Genomic DNA, 18,289 nt, shown 5'->3' with positions numbered 1-18,289 from the left:
CTGAAATAAATCAAATAAAAATAAGCAAAGGTGAGCATATTTGTGTGCAATTGTGTATGTGGACTTTGAAAAATATAGTTTGATGATTCCACAATTAGGGTCACTTTTTACTCTTTGGAAAATGAAACTTCTTCAATTTATGTTTCATCTAGGTTAAAACATTGATCTGTTTATGATCTGATAATAGCCTTGATCAAGCTTCTGGTATAATGTGTGACGGAGTGGATTTCTGATACTGTTTATGATGGACTTTTGGAGATTTTTGAGTAAGCCTTGGACTTCCTGATAAAATGAGTTAGTTAGCAGTAAATCAACTTCTAAAAAAAAAAGAAAAGAAAAAAATGGATTGTTTCTGAATCTGAAACACTTTGGTATTGTAATTTAATAAAGCTACTCAAAGATTATGATGTAAAAATCTTAAAACCATTCACTTCTCTGATTCTCAAACTGCCACTGCTGCCTTAGCAGTGATGTCACTTCTCATTGCCTTGATAATCAAAGAGAAACTTGTTTTGGACAAACTTAATTGTTATCTGAAATATTTGCTGTGCTGGTAAAGACAGTGACTATTTGATAATAAAAAAAATTAAAAAAATGGTCTTTTTTACACAAAAATAAATTCTTTAAAATTGTGTTTTTAAGTCCTTAAAGGAATCAATTACTCACCCTCATGCCATCCCAGATGTGTCTGACTTTCTTTCTTCAGCAAAACACAAATTAAGATTTTTAGAAGAATATCTCAGCTCTGTAGGTCCATACAATGCAAGTGAATGGTGACCAGACCTTTGTAGCTCCAAAAATCACATAAAAGCTGCATTAGAGTAATCCAGTTGACTGTACTGGTTAAATCCAAATCTTTAGAAGCAATATAATATGTGTGGGTGAGAAACAGAACAATATTTAAGTCGTTTTTACTATAAATCTCTACTTTCACTTCCACATTATTCTTCCTTTTTTTTTTTTTTTTTTTTTTGCATATTGCCACCTACTGGTTGGGGCTGGTCAAAGGTGGAGATTTATAGTAAAAAAGGACTTCAATATTGATCTGTTTCTCACCCACACCTCTTATATTGCTTCTGAAGACATGGAGTCATATGGATTACTTTTATGCTGCCACTATGTGCTTTTTGGAGCTACAAAGGTCTGGTCACCATTCACTTGCATTGTATGGACCAACAGAGCTGAGATATTCTTCTAAAAATCTTCATTTGTGTTCTGCTTAAGAAAGAAAGTCATACACATCTGAGATGGCATGAGGGTGAGTAAATGATGAGAGAACTTTCATTTTTGGGTGAACTATTCCTTTAAGAAAAGGTGTAACGTAGAATTTCTGTGATTAAGACTTATTATACATTTATTATAGAGGCTTAGTTCAAAAGTTTGGGTGGGGGACAAGCCCATAAGGGTGAAATTCTAGCAAACAAGACACTTCAATACTCATAAAAATTTGTAAAACTTATAAAAAAGACAATAAAATGTTTAAGACTGTTCTAATATATACTTTTAAGACCACAACGATTGCATTTTAAGTATTTTTCTTTCAAATCAACCCAGTTCTTACCTTCAGACATGCTCTTTAGAACATGGAGGAAACACATAAGCAGGTTTTTGATTTCTTCTCTGTCCAATTTATCACAGCGCAGCACAGAGCTGCCCAGAGCAGAGGCTGACTGGGTCTGTCATACACACATGTACACAAATGCAAACATGGATGAAGTACTGTATATAATGGAAGACACATCAAAATATCACACCACAGCTGATTGAGGGCCATCAGAGACCCTACGTAAACCCACGTAACACCACCACACACAAACACACAAAGCAGGAAACATACAAAGTAAACATGCAGTGATACATAAAAGATTAGAAACCACACACACAGGTTCACTCCCCAGATTGGGACACTCTGGGTTGCTCTACTTGTATGGTGTCTGTAATTCTGTTAGTATCGTTGACATAGAGGGCGGGACTTGAGAGCAGTGAGAAATCCATTGTGACACGTTTGGCTGCCCGGCTGAGGGGGGTGGAGTCCTCTGGTTCAGGAGGGAGGGGCAATACGGTGAGGGTGTGTCTACGTGTGAACTTCTCTTTCGGCTAAGAGGTCAGATGGTGAAAATCAAGAGAGGAGTATAAGAGTTAGGAGAAATTAGGGAAACTGATATATGGATTATAATGCACACCTCACTCTAAATCTGGTTCACTTTCATTGTGAGGGGGTTGAACTCTGGCTCGCAGTCAGCCATGATTCATTTAATCTATGAGGGAAAGTGTCCAATAGCAGGGGGGTTACTGAGGTTAAAGGAATGCTCTGGGTTCAGTACAAGTTAAGCTCAATCAACAGCATTTGTGGAATAATATTGATTACCACAAAAATTTATTTTGAAGAAAAAAAAATTCTTTAAAGAAAAAAAGCAAAAATCTTGGTTCTAGTGCTGCACTTACAATGGAAGTGAATGAGGGTCAATTTTTGAATGATAAAATACTCACTGTTTCAAAAGTATAGCCACAAGACAAACAATATGCATGTAAACATGATTTTCATGTGATAATATTGCTTACTAACCTTTTCTGTGTAAAGTTATAGCCAATTTTACAACTTCGTTACCATGACGATGTAATAAAACAAACTCTAAAACCCTAAAACGCCAGTAAAAATTACAATTTAAACAACTTTACAGCTCAAATAATACACAGGTTTAACAAAAGATTTAAAGTAAGTGCTTTTATAAAATTATAAGCTTCATATTTCTGCCTTTAAACCCTCCAAAATTTGACCCCATTGACTTCCATTGTAAGTGCCTCACTGGAACCTTCATTTTTGCTTTTTTAAAAGAAAAAGAGGGGCAAGTCGTAATAATTTTTTGTGGTACTCAACATTATGCCACAAATGCTGTAGATTGAGCTTAACTTGTATTGAACCCGGAATATTCCTTTAAGTGAGTAGTTTTCGATCATGCGATCCAAACATGGCGGCCCCCATGAGGGGACCTCTCCATATAGAATAAAACAGCTTTTATAAGGTTACTGATATGACTAGAGTTCTCATCTCATGTGAGTGCACATGATTTTATACATATGTTTCAAAATTTCTATTAATTTCTTTGGGAGTAAACCTTTTTTAATGAGCAAAAAAATATTGAGTGCACTTTTAAGAATCGGCCATTGTCTACTGCGGTTTCCAAGTGACAATAAAACTAATTGAAACATTTTCAAGTGAAACAGAAATAAATACATGTCCTGAAAATTTCTAAATAAACGATTTCCTCAGAATGACTCATGGAATGAGAAATATACTGTGGCATTACAGATATTTCATGACTTCACATGTTCGTTTAATGTATTAAAGGCATGTGGACAAGTGTATCCTACATCACAGCTACAGTTAAAGTTCCCCCTTGCACGTGTGGTGGAGAAAGGAACTCTTCCTGAACTTTAAATGACCTCCATTTATTATTGTTTTGAAAAGACAAAAGGAGGAGATTAGATTTAAACAAGGCCAATAAGGGTTACTTCTGAGTCTTAGAAACAACATCATTCTCAGTCTGCCTTACCTTATCCAGTGAGCTGGTCTTCTCTGGCAGGCTGTTTCCTGAGTCTGTGCTGACCAGAGAACCTCGGGAGTCAGCATGCCGCACAGAGCCGATGTTGGGTGTGGAGGTGTGAGGAGACGCTACACACAGAAAAAACGTAATTCATAGAAAAATCTACTGATGAATGAAAGTATTCAGTTGTTGGTAAAGCATGATTTTGATGCCAGGTAAAGTAACTCACCAGTTCCTGAGATGACCCCAAACACATCTTTATGAAGGCTGTTGTCAAGGTTCCCAACAGGCTTTTGGGGGGTTGCCATAGAGATGCTGGGGTCATCTCGCCCATTCTGAACACAAATAGGAAAGATCAGATTAATTCTTTAGGGAAGTTCTGGCAAATGACACAGTGATGAAAGAAAGAGACACAGCTGAGATATACTGTAGCAGATTCACCTGGTTGGTGGTAAAGTGAGACGTGTCTCTCATGTTTAGTCTGTGAACGTTCTCCTGTAGCAACCCAAACAAGGGTAGATAGAGTGTGGCCAACCTGGCCTGCTGACTCTGTACACACACACACACAGGTTAGGTTTCTACTGGTTAAATCTGACCTGAGGCAATTATAGCCAGAAATACAGTGATATCTATGTGCATTCCTAACTTGCTGACCTTTGAGGCATAGCGATCGTCAAATGTGTGTTTGATCATCAGAATCTTTAGCACTTGAATGGCAATCTGGCGGACCTCGCCAAACTCCTGAAGGGCACCACACACCTCTCTTAGCAGCAGACCCACTAGAAAGTGATTCCTGCAGAAATCATCAGTCAGGGAATAGTCCAACTGCAGATCTAAAGAAGACATAGAGAAAGGAAAGAGAAAGAAAGCCATTACAGACACCACAAATATACAATTTAACCCCCAGCTCATTTAGCAAAATGTGTTTGAAATATTTATTTATAAACACTTAAAGGGATAGTACACCCAAAAATACAAAAATTCTCTCATCATTTTCTTTCCCTCATGCCATCCCAGATATGTTTCTTTCTTCTGCAGAACACAAAGAAACAGAGGAATATCTCAGCTCTGTAGATCCATACAATACAAGTGAATGGTGATCAGAACTTTGAAGCTCCAAAAAGCACATAAATGCAGCATAAAAGTAATCCATACGACTCCATTGGTTAAATCCATATCTTCAGAAGCGATATGATATGTGAGGTTGATAAAGAGATCAATGTTTAAGTACTTTTTTTTAAAACTATAAATCTCCAATTTCACTTTCATGTTCACATTCTTCTTATTTACTTTTTGGCGATTCGAATTCTTCATGCATATCGCTACCCTCTGGGGAGAGAGGAGAATTTATAGTAAAAATGAGCTTAAATATTGAACTGTTTCTCACCCACACCTATCATATCTCTTCAGAACACACGGATTAAGCCACTAGTGTCATATGTATTACTTTTATGCTGCCTTTATGTGCTTTTTGGAGCTTCGAAGTTCTTTCCACCATTCACTTGCCTATGGACCTACAGAGATGAGATATTTTTCTAAAAATCTTTGTGTTCAGCAAAAGAAAGAAAGTCATACACATCTGGGATGGCATGACGGTGAGTAAATGATGAGAGAATTTTCATTTTGGGGTGAACTATTGCTTTAAGATGATCTGAATGAGATTTTTTTTAAAACAGTGCCTAAAACAATAAAAACCTCTTAAAAATATGCACTTCACAGAAGGTCTGGTACAGTGAATAACATATACTGTGAAACATGCATGACATGATATTTCATAGGCAGATACAGTGGCCAGGTACTTATTCCAGTCCAGAATGACAAAACAAAGGAGAGTGCATTGTAGGGTGTCCACTCTGCATCAGGAACATGAAACCATCGTTATTTTATGACACTGAAGAGATACTACATGAACTGAGTCATTCATTAAGACTCGACACACAGGAACACTGTTGAGTCACAGGGCAAGCGCACTGCTCACCTACACATCTGGCATGAGCCTCCTTATTATGACACAGATAAGCTAGCACACACAAAGAAAGAGAGAGGAGGAGAGAAAATAGTGGATAGCCACAGCAGAAGACAAACATGTCAGCAATAGGTACAGAAAGCCTAAAGGACAGAGTCAACAGAGAAAAGGATCTAAATTCTTCTGAAGAACAACTAAACATTTTAAGAGAAACAGCAGACAATTTCTTGAGACAATTTCAACAGCAGGCTCCTGAAGAAGACTGTCATATGTGTACCTTGAAACCTCTGAATTCGGCCCTTCCCAAAAGGCATGGGTAGGTTGAGAGGGACGTAATGCTCATGATTACACACCACCCGCAGAAACTCAAACTTAAACTCATACAGCGTCTGCAGGACAGACATAGACACAGTTATTTTATATTAAAAGACGGAAACGCTGATAGAAAACCTTGCTTACGATCATAATTATTTCAAAATCAATCTTAGGTCTTGTACAATAAAACAAATCAATCACTCGATTGAAGTCATTAGTCATAGTATTGAGGTTATATAATTATGCTGATGTGAATGAATGTGTACCTTTGGATCTCCAGGTACGAAACAGGTAATGTAATTGTTTATCTGCTTAAAGACAAATCCTCGATCCATAAAGGTAAAACAGCGCTGTGGAACAAATAGTCATTAAGGGAAAATGTAACTGAAACCAGCAATGAAACCAGTTTAATTCTGTGATGTCCTGGATAAATGAAAGCGCTCTCAGACAAATCAAGGATTGATTAGAGGTGACGCAAATATTTGTCAGTGTTTCAGTGCACCAAATCAATTGCTTGCAGCAGAGGAAGGGAGCAGTTTAGCTCCTGGCTTTACCTTTACGAAGACGGCCAGGCTGTGGTTGGCATTGCGGGCAGCATCCAGATTGTCTTTGTACTTCTGGGTGATGTGGGGCATCAGCATGTTCACCAGTGTCTCCACAGCATGGTGGAACGAAGCCGTGAATCGCTGGTTCCTGGATAGCTACACATATACATGTAACAGCACAGCTCAGAAAACAAATAAGAGGACTTACAAACATGAGTGAAACATGGTACACTACCTAGCATAGAATGCCATACAAAGTGTACCATGGTAACCACTGTTTTATTGCAGGAACAAAAGCTGCAGTAGTAACAATGAATTTTGGCCAAAAAAAAAAAAAAAATGGTTACTATGGTATATTTATGTAAAGGGTAGTTCTGAGTAAGACATGATCTTATTCCTCACCTTCACCTTGCCACTCTCCATCAGGTACTGAGCCATCGACTTTACCAGGGCTTCGAAAAAATACCACGAATACTAAAACACCAACGTAAACATTTTAACCCATGAAAGACAAATACAAAACCAACCACCTCAGGACAAATGTTTCTTTGGGCAGTAAGTAATAATAGTAGCCTCTAACACAGTGTGTGTACGTGTTGGTGTATTGTGCGGTCACTGAGGGGTATTTCAATTCTTATCCTGAAAATTGTGTACAGTACCTTGAGGAGCTTGTTGCTGGTTAGAAAGTCAGTCGAAGGCTTTAAAATTGAAGTCATGGCTTTGGCTAGCTCTTCATGCACTGTCTTACTGTTATTGGTTGAGTAGGATTCTGTTTTAAACACATACTGAAACAAAACAAAACAAAAAACAAAGCAAAACAAAAAACAAAACCAAAACCAAAACACAACAAAGCAAAGCAAAGCAAAACACAAAAACAAATCAAAGCAAAGCAAAACCAAAACACAACAAAGCAAAGCAAAGCAAAACAAAACCAACAAAAAAAAAAAAACACAACAAAAAAACAAAACAAAGCAAAGCAAAGAAAAAAACAAATCAAAGAAAAACAAAACAAAGCAAAACACAAAAACAAATCAAAGCAAAGCAAAACCAAAACACAACAAAGCAAAACAAAACAAACAAACAAACAAACAAACAAAACAAAACACAAAAACACAAAACAAAGCAAAGCAAAACAAAACCAACAAAAAAAAACACAACAAAAAAACAAAACAAAGCAAAGCAAAGAAAAAAACAAATCAAAGAAAAACAAAACAAAGCAAAACACAAAAACAAATCAAAGCAAAGCAAAACCAAAACACAACAAAGCAAAACAAAACAAACAAACAAACAAAACAAAACACAAAAACACAAAACAAAGCAAAGCAAAACAAAACCAACAAAAAAAACACAACAAAAAAACAAAACAAAGCAAAACAGAACAGAACAGAACAAAACAAAACACAAAAAAAGCAAAGCAAAGCAAAGCAAAACAAAACAAAACAAAACAAAACAAAACAAAACAAAACAAAACAAAACAAAAAAACAAAGCAAAGAAAAAAACAAATCAAAGAAAAACAAAAAGCAAAACAGAACAGAACAAAACAAAACACAAAACACAAAACAAAGCAAAACACAACACAACACAGCAAAGCAAAGCAAAGCGAAGAAAAAACAAACAAAACAAACCACAAAAAACAAAGCAAAATAAAACACAACAAAACAAAACAAAACACATAAAAAAAGAACAAAACAAAACACAAAACAAAGCAAAGCAAAACAAAACAATTTAATTAGTAACTTCCAAAAAAGTGCACCAATGTTGTTGCCCTGTTGCTTAAGCAGTATCCAAAGTGAACTATTGTTTGATTTTTCATAATACGCAGAACTGAATTTACCTTCACATATGATCTCAGATAGTGTTCTAGACCCTCTTCGTGGCACTGGGCAACAATGTGTACCATGACCCTGCAGTGGAAAAAGATACAAGAGAACGTGTGAGAAGCAGACACAGAGAGATGATTTTTTCCCCCCCTGTTCTGATACTGGTGACACTTGGTCTCTCACCTGGTGGTGTTAACAGCCACATCCTCATTACTGGCGCTGGTCAGAACACAAACAAGCTGGTTTAAAATAGTCGGCAGGAATTTGATCATCACATGACCTTCCATGGCATGAAGACTCTGGGGATTTATGGGCAATGCAATGTCATTAGGCAAACCATAATAATAACATTTACTGCTTTGCAAAAGAAACATGAAATATAAAGTAAATATGTCAATCAAAACATCACAAATATGGAAAAAACCTGCATCTCTGACTTCTCTAAGTTTTGGGCACATGCTCACCTTGAGGTATTTGACAAGCTCGCCCTCAGTCAGATGGGTAGCACCAGACTGCATACTCTGGTAATGATGAAAGAAATTGTGCAGGTGCTGATCCTGAGGAGATGAAGCAGAGATGAATGTTTAAATATGTCTCTAAAGGGGGGCCTGGGCAGCTCAGTGGTAAAAGACGCTGGCTACCACCCCTTGAATTCACTAGTTCGAATTCCAGGGCGTGCTGAGTGACTCCAGCCAGGTCCCCTAAGCAACCAAATCGGCCCGGTTGCGCGGGAGGGTAGAGTCACATGGGGTAACCTCCTCGTGATCGCTATAATGTGGTTCATTCTCGGTGGGGTGTGTGGTGAGTTGAGCGTGGATGCTGTGGTGGATGGCGTGAAGCCTCCACACACGCTATGTCTCCGTGGCAACGCGCTCAACAAGCCACATGATAAGATGCGCGGAATGATGGTCTCAGAGGCGGAGGCAGCTGGGATTCGTCCTCCGGATTGAGGCGAATCACTGCGCGACCACGAGGACTTAAAAAGCACATTGGGAATTGGGCATTCCAAATTGGGAGGAAAAAAGAAAGTCTCTACAAGGCTACATTTTCAATTAAATAATGTAATAAGTGTTGATCATGTGAAAATATTGATAATGACATTAAATTGGATGTTAATAAGATAATAATTAATATATAAAGTATATATTTATATACACTCTTTATTATATAGAAAGAGAGATTATATTTAGTCATACCTGAGTGTAGATGGTAGAGACAAGATGTGTGGTCACCCTGAAGAGAGGACGCCCTCCATCCACCCACTTTATCTCAGGACAAGAGTGCTGCAAACACAGCATAGCATGTTTACATGGTGTATTTCAGTTATAGCTTACTGAAAGGCCATCCATAGGAAAGAGAATTCACAAATTAGATCTCCTTAATGTCTTAATTGTTTCTCCAAGACAGCAATGACCACAGACATCAAATGGAGAGCAAACGAAGACTACTGAAGTTTCTTCTTCTCTGATTTTTTTTTTTTCCTGGGAAAAAGACACCAGTAATCCCTCATGTGTCTCCCCTAGAGATTCATTAGAGATCTCAACAATAGCTGGGTTTCCATCCACATATTTGATGTGCATATTTTATAGCAGGTTTATTGACACTTTTGAAATATAGCTTAGATCCGCACGGTAAAGTCATAAAAACTGTGTGACGCACTGATGTTCTCAAACATGAGACAATTCTTTATAGTGTTTTGTCTGCGTGTTCTAGACCGGGAATATTTTATTAATAAAAGAGTCACAGTGGCTACAATTTATCCAAAAGTGACGATTTTGTTCTTTTGGGCACATGGGATGGAAACGCGGCTTTATTCGCACATTGTTTTTGCAATATTATGTTTTTTCGCATAAATTAAATTCGCAACTTTTGCAATCATTAATATTGTTCAATACCAAATTATCCGAGCTATGCCATCCACATTCACTTTATTGCTCTACACTTTTATGTCAAACATTTTATTTTTTTATTTCTATTAAAGATTTTAAGAGAAACATCGGATACAAAGTTTGATGCTTCAAAGAAACATTCGGTAACAGAGAACTCCACTTCGCTTTGGAAGCGCATTTTTCTCATGGGCCTCTGAACATAAAGTATGTAAATAAAAAAAAATAATAGCATGCAATAAGATCCACTCAGACCTCTGAGCAAAGCCAGAAGGTCAAGAATAATTAGATTTAGACCTTCACTAGTCTAAGAGCACTCACAAACTCATTTACTGCATAGAGAACAGATCAGTTGAGTTAAACATTATATGTTAACAGTTCATAACAGATTAACATTTGGTAACAAATGGGCTAGAGTTTTGTCCAGAAGGGCATGCTTTCATTATGACTGCGCACTGTGGTTTTACCTTGCTTACACCCTCCTGGCAGCTGAGGTAACCATTTGGTAGGTTGGATGCCACAGAGATGTGCTGCTCACTCATAACTACACGACCATCTTTAAGCAAAGGGAGCCAGGCAGAACCAACTGGCAGACAGAGAGAAAGCAAGAAAAACACTGAAAGAACTCTTAAGACTTGTTCTTCTTTCTCTCTCTCTCTGATCATATCATGGACATTCTATATCCCAAAAAACGTCAGTGTTTCTAACTTCTAAATTGGATCCTTAAAGAGAAAGCGCAAGGATATTTTTCAGGCTGTTGGATGTGTCCAGCAGTAGCCACATTAGCCCTGTAAGCAGTCCATGTACCCAGCATGTGGTGAAGAAGGGCATTACCTGGAGTCTCCACTACGTCCCTTTTCTTTGTGCTGCTGTCACAGCTGATGTGGTAAAAAGTGAAGAGCAGGTGATGCTTCTCATGGAGCTGTGTGGGCAACTCCATTTTAATCTGCTCATACAAACAAACAACAATATGGCTTAAATATTTGGAAAAGAATAAATAACCTGAAATATGGTCAATATTGTTTATATTTACATAATATAAATATTATTTTGGGCTGAACAGAAAAACATTCTAATAATCAGAATAAATAAAAGAGAACCCTGTATATTTACAAGTATTTGTAAATGTGTAGCTGACTCATAACATGTCCATGAGCCTTTATTTAATCAGTATTAATGTTTTTGTAATTGATTGCATAAGGGACAGTGTAAATTGTAGGTGCTGTAACTGGTTATCCTTTCTTTTTCACCATTTTAATTAAATTTTTGCCCAACATGATCACAAGGGAAATCGACATGCTGTTTCCAAACGTTCATGTACCCTGAAAATCGACATCCTGCTAAATTACTGACAAGCTCCATCCCCCATCAGACACTTTTGCATCAATTAAAACATGCTTACCTTTCCCTGTAGCGCATTGTGCGAGCAACCTCTGAGACAAAGGTTCTGGTCCAGGAAGTTATTTTGTTCACATAAACAATAATGAGCTCGATTCTGAGATTTCACTCATTTTTGCTCTAAAATAAAATTTTGACTCCACTGTCAGCTAGATTTAGGGTTAGGGTTGGGGTTTGGGTTAGGGGATAGTGTTTAAAAAATATGCATTTCTGTTGACTGTTTTATATAATATACAACTAAAATACAACTCGCTTTCGGCGCCACCCTGTGGGCATTTCACCCAGAAAAAGGTTAACAACACTTCCAGCTTCAACCACTAGGGGCAGTGGTTCAAATTTTGGTAAACACAGCAGCAGAACAGTCGACACTCTGTCAAAATTCACAGTGTGATTAGTCTGCTTTTTTCATAACTAGTTCAATTTTAAATGGTTCTGTGGTGAGACAAATAGATTTTTTAAAATACAAGTATTCAATGTACAATAATTCTGCATTAGAATTAGAAAAAATGCTGTTTAAAATACTTTTAGACGGAGTTCGGCAAATCACATCGCATTACATGTCAGTTACCAAATAAGAATATGTAGTTACTGTATAGTAAACTTCCTTGTATATGGAAAATGAATGCACATAGTTACAAGTTGCATTTATATATTCTTTTATATATGACTACATATTCGTAATTACATTTTTTTATATTAGGATTTATTATTATAAATTCAGATTTTAGTATATGATTACGTCCTGTTTGGCCTTCAAAAATATGAATATACATTGCTTTTGTCTACACTTTTGGACAGTGTTTCATTCATCACCTCATCATAGAACTCTGGGTTCTGCTGGTGGTGCAGTACAGCTGCATAGGCATGTTTGGTGAAGAGAGGACCTCCTGGACGACCATATATACACTGCACACCACAATGACACAAACAAGCACACTGAGCATTATTATCATTTTGTTGTGTTAAAATGCACCATTTCATACATAAGAAAAGTTGGCAATGATCTTATACCTTTAGAGGTTGTGCATCCTCTTCATCCGACTCTCTGAATTCCACACACACAGCAATGTTCCTCGCCTGAGTAACAAAATAAAAAGACAGGCAGAACTTGAGCCAGAAAATGACTTACTGTCATATCACAAAGTGCAAGTTTTATGAGCAGTGGGCGTAAACAGAGCCTTCATTACACTGGCCACCTGTATGATATGTCAGTACCTCTGGCCAAAGACATTGATTTTGCGAGAAAAAGCATTATGGGTGAGATTTTCTGTGTTTAAAGCAAAAAAAAAAAGAGAGAACTCATATTTTTTGGCATGTGGGATTAAGATGCTATCACTGCTATATTACCTTTGCGAAAGACTTCTGGTTGTCATATTTGAGGTGTTTGGGATAGACGTAGAGATGATTGTTGTAGGTGGTAAAGGGTTGAGAGCACTTGGCAATACAGGGAACAAACTCCTCCACCTCCAACAGAACATCATCGCTCTGCCTGTTACACTCAAAAGGCCTCACTGGGATGTAGGATGGAGTCACACAATCTAGCCAATGATGAGAAGTGAGTTCAAGTGACAAATCACAGCAGAGTATTTGAAGCACACACACAGACAGGGTAAAATTCAGAAAATCAGGGCAAAAAAATATACAGCTCTGGAAAATTTAAATTAAGAGATCACTGCACAATGATCAGTTTCTCTGGATTTATTATTTATAGATATGTGTCTGAGTAAAATGAACATTTTTGTTTTATTCTATAAAGTACTGACAACATTTCTCCCAAATTCCAAATAAAAATATTGTCATTTAGAGCATTTATTTGCAGAAAATGACAACTGGTCAAAATAACAACAAAGATGCAGTGTTTTCAGACCTCGAATAATGCAAAGAAAACAAGTTCATATTCATTTTTAAACAACACAATACTAATGTTTTAACTTAGGAAGAGTTCAGAAATCAGTATTTGGTGGAATAACCCTGATTATCAATCACAGCTTTCATGCGTCTTGGCATGCTCTCTGCCAGTCTTTCACATTGCTGTTGGGTGACTTTATGCCACTCCTGGCGCAAAAATTCAAGCAGCTCGACTTTGTTTGATGGCTTGTGGCCATCCATCTTCCTCTTGATCAAATTCCAGAGGTTTTCGATGGGGTTCAGGTCTGGAGATTGGGCTGGCCATGACAGGGTCTTGATCCGGTGGTCCTCCATCCACACCTTGATTGACCTGACTGTGTGGCATGGAGCATTGTCCTGCTGGAAAAACCAATCCTCAGAGTTGAGGAACCTGGAATCAAGTTTTCTTCCAGGATAACCTTGTACGTGGCTTGATTCATGCGTCCTTCACAAAGACGAATCTGCCCGATTCCAGCCTTGCTGAAGCACCCCCAGAGACACTGTAGCTTGAAGGCCTCTCCAGGTCTCCGTCTAACCATTAGATGACAAGGTGGAGGATCAGTGATGATCTGGGGGTGCTTCAGTATTATTCGAGGTCTGAAAACACTGCATCTTTGTTGTTATTTTGACCAGTTGTCATTTTCTGCAAATAAATGCTCTAAATGACAATATTTTTATTTGCAATTTGGGAGAAATGTTGTCAGTACTTTATAGAATAAAACAAAAATGTCCATTTTACTCAAACACACACCTATAAATAATAAATCCAGAAAAACTGATAACTGTGCAGTGATCTCTTAATTTTTTCCAGAGCTGTATGTAATGTAATGTAATGAAATATCATATAATATATACAGTGGTCACACATGCAAAAGAAGTTAAATGAATAGGGTCAGGGTTATATTTAAAGGAATAGTACACCCACAAATGAAAATTCTGTCTTTCTTTAAAAACAGTCGTTCCAAACCCATATGAATTTCTTTCTTCTGTGGAAAGCAATGGGATATATTTTAAAGAATGTCACAATCACTGATTTCCATAAAATAGTTCAAATAAAGATGATGGTGACTCACTTAACTGCTTTAAAAGCTTAAAAAGCACCTAAAAGTGTCATATAAGTAGTTGATGCGACTTGTGCATCATCTGCAAAGTCTTCTTAAGACATACAATTAATTTGTATGATGAATTGACCGAAATTTAAGCCATTATTCAATCTCAAATAAAATCATTGATCAACTCCTGTATACAGAGCCCAAATCCAAAATGGCGACATGTGTCAATCACATCAAACCTCATTGATTCTTGTGTTATTATGTCATGACGTTTAGTCATTAGACATGAAATAACCAATGAGGTTTGATGTTAACGATGTTGATCAATGATTTGATTTGATTTGAGAGTGAATAACGACTTAAGTTTCATTCTGTTCGTCAAACAAAGTGATTGTAAATACATTTATTAAGTACTGTACTTCTGCTAAAAGACATAACCCCTTACATGTGAACTAAGGTATATATGTCTCTATGGGTGCTGCACATTGATGGAGAGTACCCAGAGGTGTCATAACAAATAATACAGGACTTACTAGCCATATCTGGAGGGACATTATCAATAGTCACATCCAGGTTACCCAAGATAACAGGAAGTTTGGCCATCTTCTCAGGTCTGTGGATAAATAGTTGATTTATTTAGCCAGAGTCCTATATCTCTGAAGGAGGACCAAAAAACTGCCCCTCTGAGAGGTAAAACAAAACACATTCCTAACAGTGGGACTATTCACAGCTGCAAAAGCATTACAGGAGAACATTATGTTCCAAATATAGTCATATTAAAACATAATTGTTTTAATAGACAGCTTCTTTTACTGAAAACACTGTAATAGGGACAGGAAATATCTTAGTGAAGACAAGTGTGATGATATGAGGTGAATACTGACTTCCTGAAATCCGCCAGCAGTTTGAAGAGATCCTCTTCGGAGAGTTTATTACTGTCCTGCCGGTACAGCGCAGAGAACCGAGCGCTTTTATCCAGAGTCCCTGAGGCATCTTTAAACACAGGCCTGTGGAAAAGAACAAAAAGATGAAATATTGACATTGACAATATACTGAGAGAAAAGACCAGAACATTTCCAGACATTTCTGGCTCACCGGGCCGCCCATGCGAAAGGCATCCTGAACTGGCCCAGTCTGGTGCAGGCCATCTTGGCATTCTTCAGAACCTTCTGAGCAACCTGTGAAACCAAACACATACAATGTTCTCCAGAATCTCCCAAGTGACACTTTATGAACAGTGATCTGGGCAGACAGTACGTTCCTGGCAGGTTTTTGTGGGTATTGGTTGGTATCATTGAATAGTTTCTGGCAGGAGATTGCAGGGGTCAGTGTAAAATGTGGTTGAATTGTTTGAAAGTTTACGTATTCAAAGTCCTGGTAATCCCTCTCTTTATCCCAGTCATGGCCAGTTATTATTTTGATTGACAGTGTATGTTTGTGTGTTATGATTTGTTTGTGTGTCTGAGTGAGTGTGTATGTGTTGGGCTCATTGCCTTGCTGGAGTCGGAGCTCTTCATGTAGGGCTCAGCGCAGTGAGTGATGCCACCCTGCAGAACTTTCTCGATCCGTGCCACCAAGATGATGTCTGGGTGAGGACATGTCACAGAGAAGACACCCTGAAACACACACATTTACTTAAAGGAATGTTCCGGGTTCAATAATGTTAACTTCAATTGACAGCATTTGGGGCATAATGAGGATTACAACAACAACAAAAAATGTCTTTGACTTGTCCCTTCTTTTATTTACAAAAAGCAAAAGTCTGTGTTTTAGTGAGGCACTTACAATGGAAGTGAATGGGGGTCAATTTTTGGAGGGTTTAAATACAGAAATGTGAAGCTTGTAATTTTATAAAAGCACTTACATTAATTCTTCTATTAAAACTCATGTATTATTTGAGCTGTAAAGTTGTTTAAATTGTAATTTTTACAGTCGTTTCAGGTTTTTTGTGTTTGTTTCATTACATCGTCATGGCAATGAAGTTGTAAAATTGGACATTACTTTACACAAAAAAGGTTAGTAAGTGATTTTAAACTTGAGTCTCAAATTTTGAAAAACAAAAAATATTTTAACGTTCAAAAATTAGACAGTGCTTCACTGTCACCTCGATTTTTGCTTTTTGAAAACGTTTTTTTTTTTTTTTTTGGTGGAAATTAATATGATATTAATATTAACATTTTCTGTGTGAAGTTATAGCCAATGCTGCTATCCATCCATCTATCTATCTATCTATCTGTCTGTCTGTCTGTCTGTCTGTCTATCTATCTATCTATCTATATATAGTGCATCCGGAAAGTATTCACAGCGCTTCACTTTTTCCACATTTTGTTATGTTACAGCCTTATTCCAAAATGGATTAAATTCATTATTTTCCTCAAAATTCTACAAACAATACCCCATAATGACAAAGTGAAAGAAGTTTGTTTGAAATCTTTGCAAATTTATTAAAAATAAAAAACGAAAAAAATCACATGTTCATAAGTATTCACAGCCTTTGCCATGACACTCAAAATTGAGCTCAGGTGCATCCTGTTTCCACTGATCATCCTTGAGATGTTTCTACAACTTGATTGGAGTTCACCTGTGATAAATTCAGTTGATTGGACATGATTTGGAAAGGCACACACCTGTCTATATAAGGTCCCACAGTTAACAGTGCATGTCAGAGCACAAACCAAGCCATGAAGTCCAAGGAATTGTCTGTAGACCTCCGAGACAGGATTGTGTCGAGGCACAGATCTGGGGAAGGGTACAGAAAACTTTCTGCAGCATTGAAGGTCCCAATGAGCACAGTGGCCTCCATCATCCGTAAATGGAAGAATTTTGGAACCACCAGGACTCTCCCTAGAGCTGGCCACCCGGCCAAACTGAGCGATCGGGGGAGAAGGGCCTTAGTCAGGGAGGTGACCAAGAACCCGATGGTCACTCTGACAGAGCTCCAGCATTTCTCTGTGGAGAGAGGAGAAACTTCCAGAAGAACAACCATCTCTGCAGCACTCCACCAATCAGGCCTGTATGGTAGAGTGGCCAGACAGAAGCCACTCCTCAGTAAAAGGCACATGACAGCCCATCTGGAGTTTGCCAAAAGGCACCTGAAGGACTCTCAGACCATGAGAAACAAAGATTGAACTCTTTGGCCTGAATGGCAAGCGTCATGTCTGGAGGAAACCAGGCACCGCTCATCACCTGGCCAATACCATCCCTACAGTGAAGCATGGTGGTGGCAGCATCATGCTGTGGGGATGTTTTTCAGCGGCAGGATCTGGGAGACAAGTCAGGATCGAGGGAAAGATGAATGCAGCAATGTACAGAGACATCCTTGATGAAAACCTGCTCCAGAGTGCTCTGGACCTCAGACTGGGGCAATGACCCTAATCACACAGCCAAGATAACAAAGGAGTGGCTCCGGGACAACTCTGTGAATGTCCTTGAATGGCCCAGCCAGAGCCCAGACTTGAACCCGATTGAACATCTCTGGAGAGATCTGAAAATGGCTGTGCACCGACACTCCCCATCCAACCTGATGGAGCTTGAGAGGTCCTGCATAGAAGAATGGGAGAAACTGCCCAAAAATAGGTGTGCCAAGCTTGTAGCATCATACTCAAAAAGACTTGAGGCTGTAACTGGTGCCGAAGGTGCTTCAACAAAGTATTGAGCAAAGGCTGTGAATACTTATGTACATGTGATTTTTTTTTCCGTTTTTTATTTTTTTTAAATTTGCAAAGATTTCAAACAAACTTCTTTCACGTTGTCATTATGGGGTATTGTTTGTAGAATTTTGAGGAAAATAATGAATTGAATCCATTTTGGAATAAGGCTGTAACATAACAAAATGTGGAAAAAGTAAAGCGCTGTGAATACTTTCCGGATGCAC

General features: G+C 37.9%; 1 protein-coding gene across 3 annotated transcripts in view; it reads right to left on the bottom strand.

The window, feature by feature from the left end:
• The window catches only part of LOC127449666 (dedicator of cytokinesis protein 9-like), a 142,327-nt gene that overhangs the window by 30,879 nt on the left and 93,159 nt on the right, over positions 1 to 18,289 (bottom strand). For all 3 annotated transcript variants that reach the window (XM_051713218.1, XM_051713216.1, XM_051713217.1), the window contains exons 13-35: positions 15,909 to 16,031; positions 15,511 to 15,593; positions 15,300 to 15,422; positions 14,949 to 15,028; positions 12,824 to 13,014; positions 12,488 to 12,553; positions 12,290 to 12,382; positions 10,913 to 11,024; positions 10,546 to 10,664; positions 9,389 to 9,475; positions 8,657 to 8,749; positions 8,376 to 8,491; positions 8,207 to 8,276; positions 7,031 to 7,156; positions 6,774 to 6,845; positions 6,381 to 6,527; positions 6,093 to 6,176; positions 5,789 to 5,900; positions 4,200 to 4,378; positions 3,987 to 4,094; positions 3,775 to 3,880; positions 3,555 to 3,673; positions 1,562 to 1,676 (exon numbers count right to left, since the gene is read on the bottom strand). In XM_051713218.1, coding sequence (XP_051569178.1) covers positions 1,562 to 1,676; positions 3,555 to 3,673; positions 3,775 to 3,880; positions 3,987 to 4,094; positions 4,200 to 4,378; positions 5,789 to 5,900; positions 6,093 to 6,176; positions 6,381 to 6,527; positions 6,774 to 6,845; positions 7,031 to 7,156; positions 8,207 to 8,276; positions 8,376 to 8,491; positions 8,657 to 8,749; positions 9,389 to 9,475; positions 10,546 to 10,664; positions 10,913 to 11,024; positions 12,290 to 12,382; positions 12,488 to 12,553; positions 12,824 to 13,014; positions 14,949 to 15,028; positions 15,300 to 15,422; positions 15,511 to 15,593; positions 15,909 to 16,031 — 2,524 coding nt within the window. The remainder of the gene's footprint in view (positions 1 to 1,561; positions 1,677 to 3,554; positions 3,674 to 3,774; positions 3,881 to 3,986; positions 4,095 to 4,199; positions 4,379 to 5,788; positions 5,901 to 6,092; positions 6,177 to 6,380; positions 6,528 to 6,773; positions 6,846 to 7,030; positions 7,157 to 8,206; positions 8,277 to 8,375; positions 8,492 to 8,656; positions 8,750 to 9,388; positions 9,476 to 10,545; positions 10,665 to 10,912; positions 11,025 to 12,289; positions 12,383 to 12,487; positions 12,554 to 12,823; positions 13,015 to 14,948; positions 15,029 to 15,299; positions 15,423 to 15,510; positions 15,594 to 15,908; positions 16,032 to 18,289) is intronic.

This window comes from Myxocyprinus asiaticus, chromosome 12, assembly GCF_019703515.2.
Source record: "Myxocyprinus asiaticus isolate MX2 ecotype Aquarium Trade chromosome 12, UBuf_Myxa_2, whole genome shotgun sequence".
Taxonomy (NCBI): Eukaryota; Metazoa; Chordata; class Actinopteri; order Cypriniformes; family Catostomidae; genus Myxocyprinus; species Myxocyprinus asiaticus.
The sequence above is the reverse complement of the archived record's forward strand: the minus strand, read 5'-3'. Positions and strand labels throughout refer to the sequence as shown.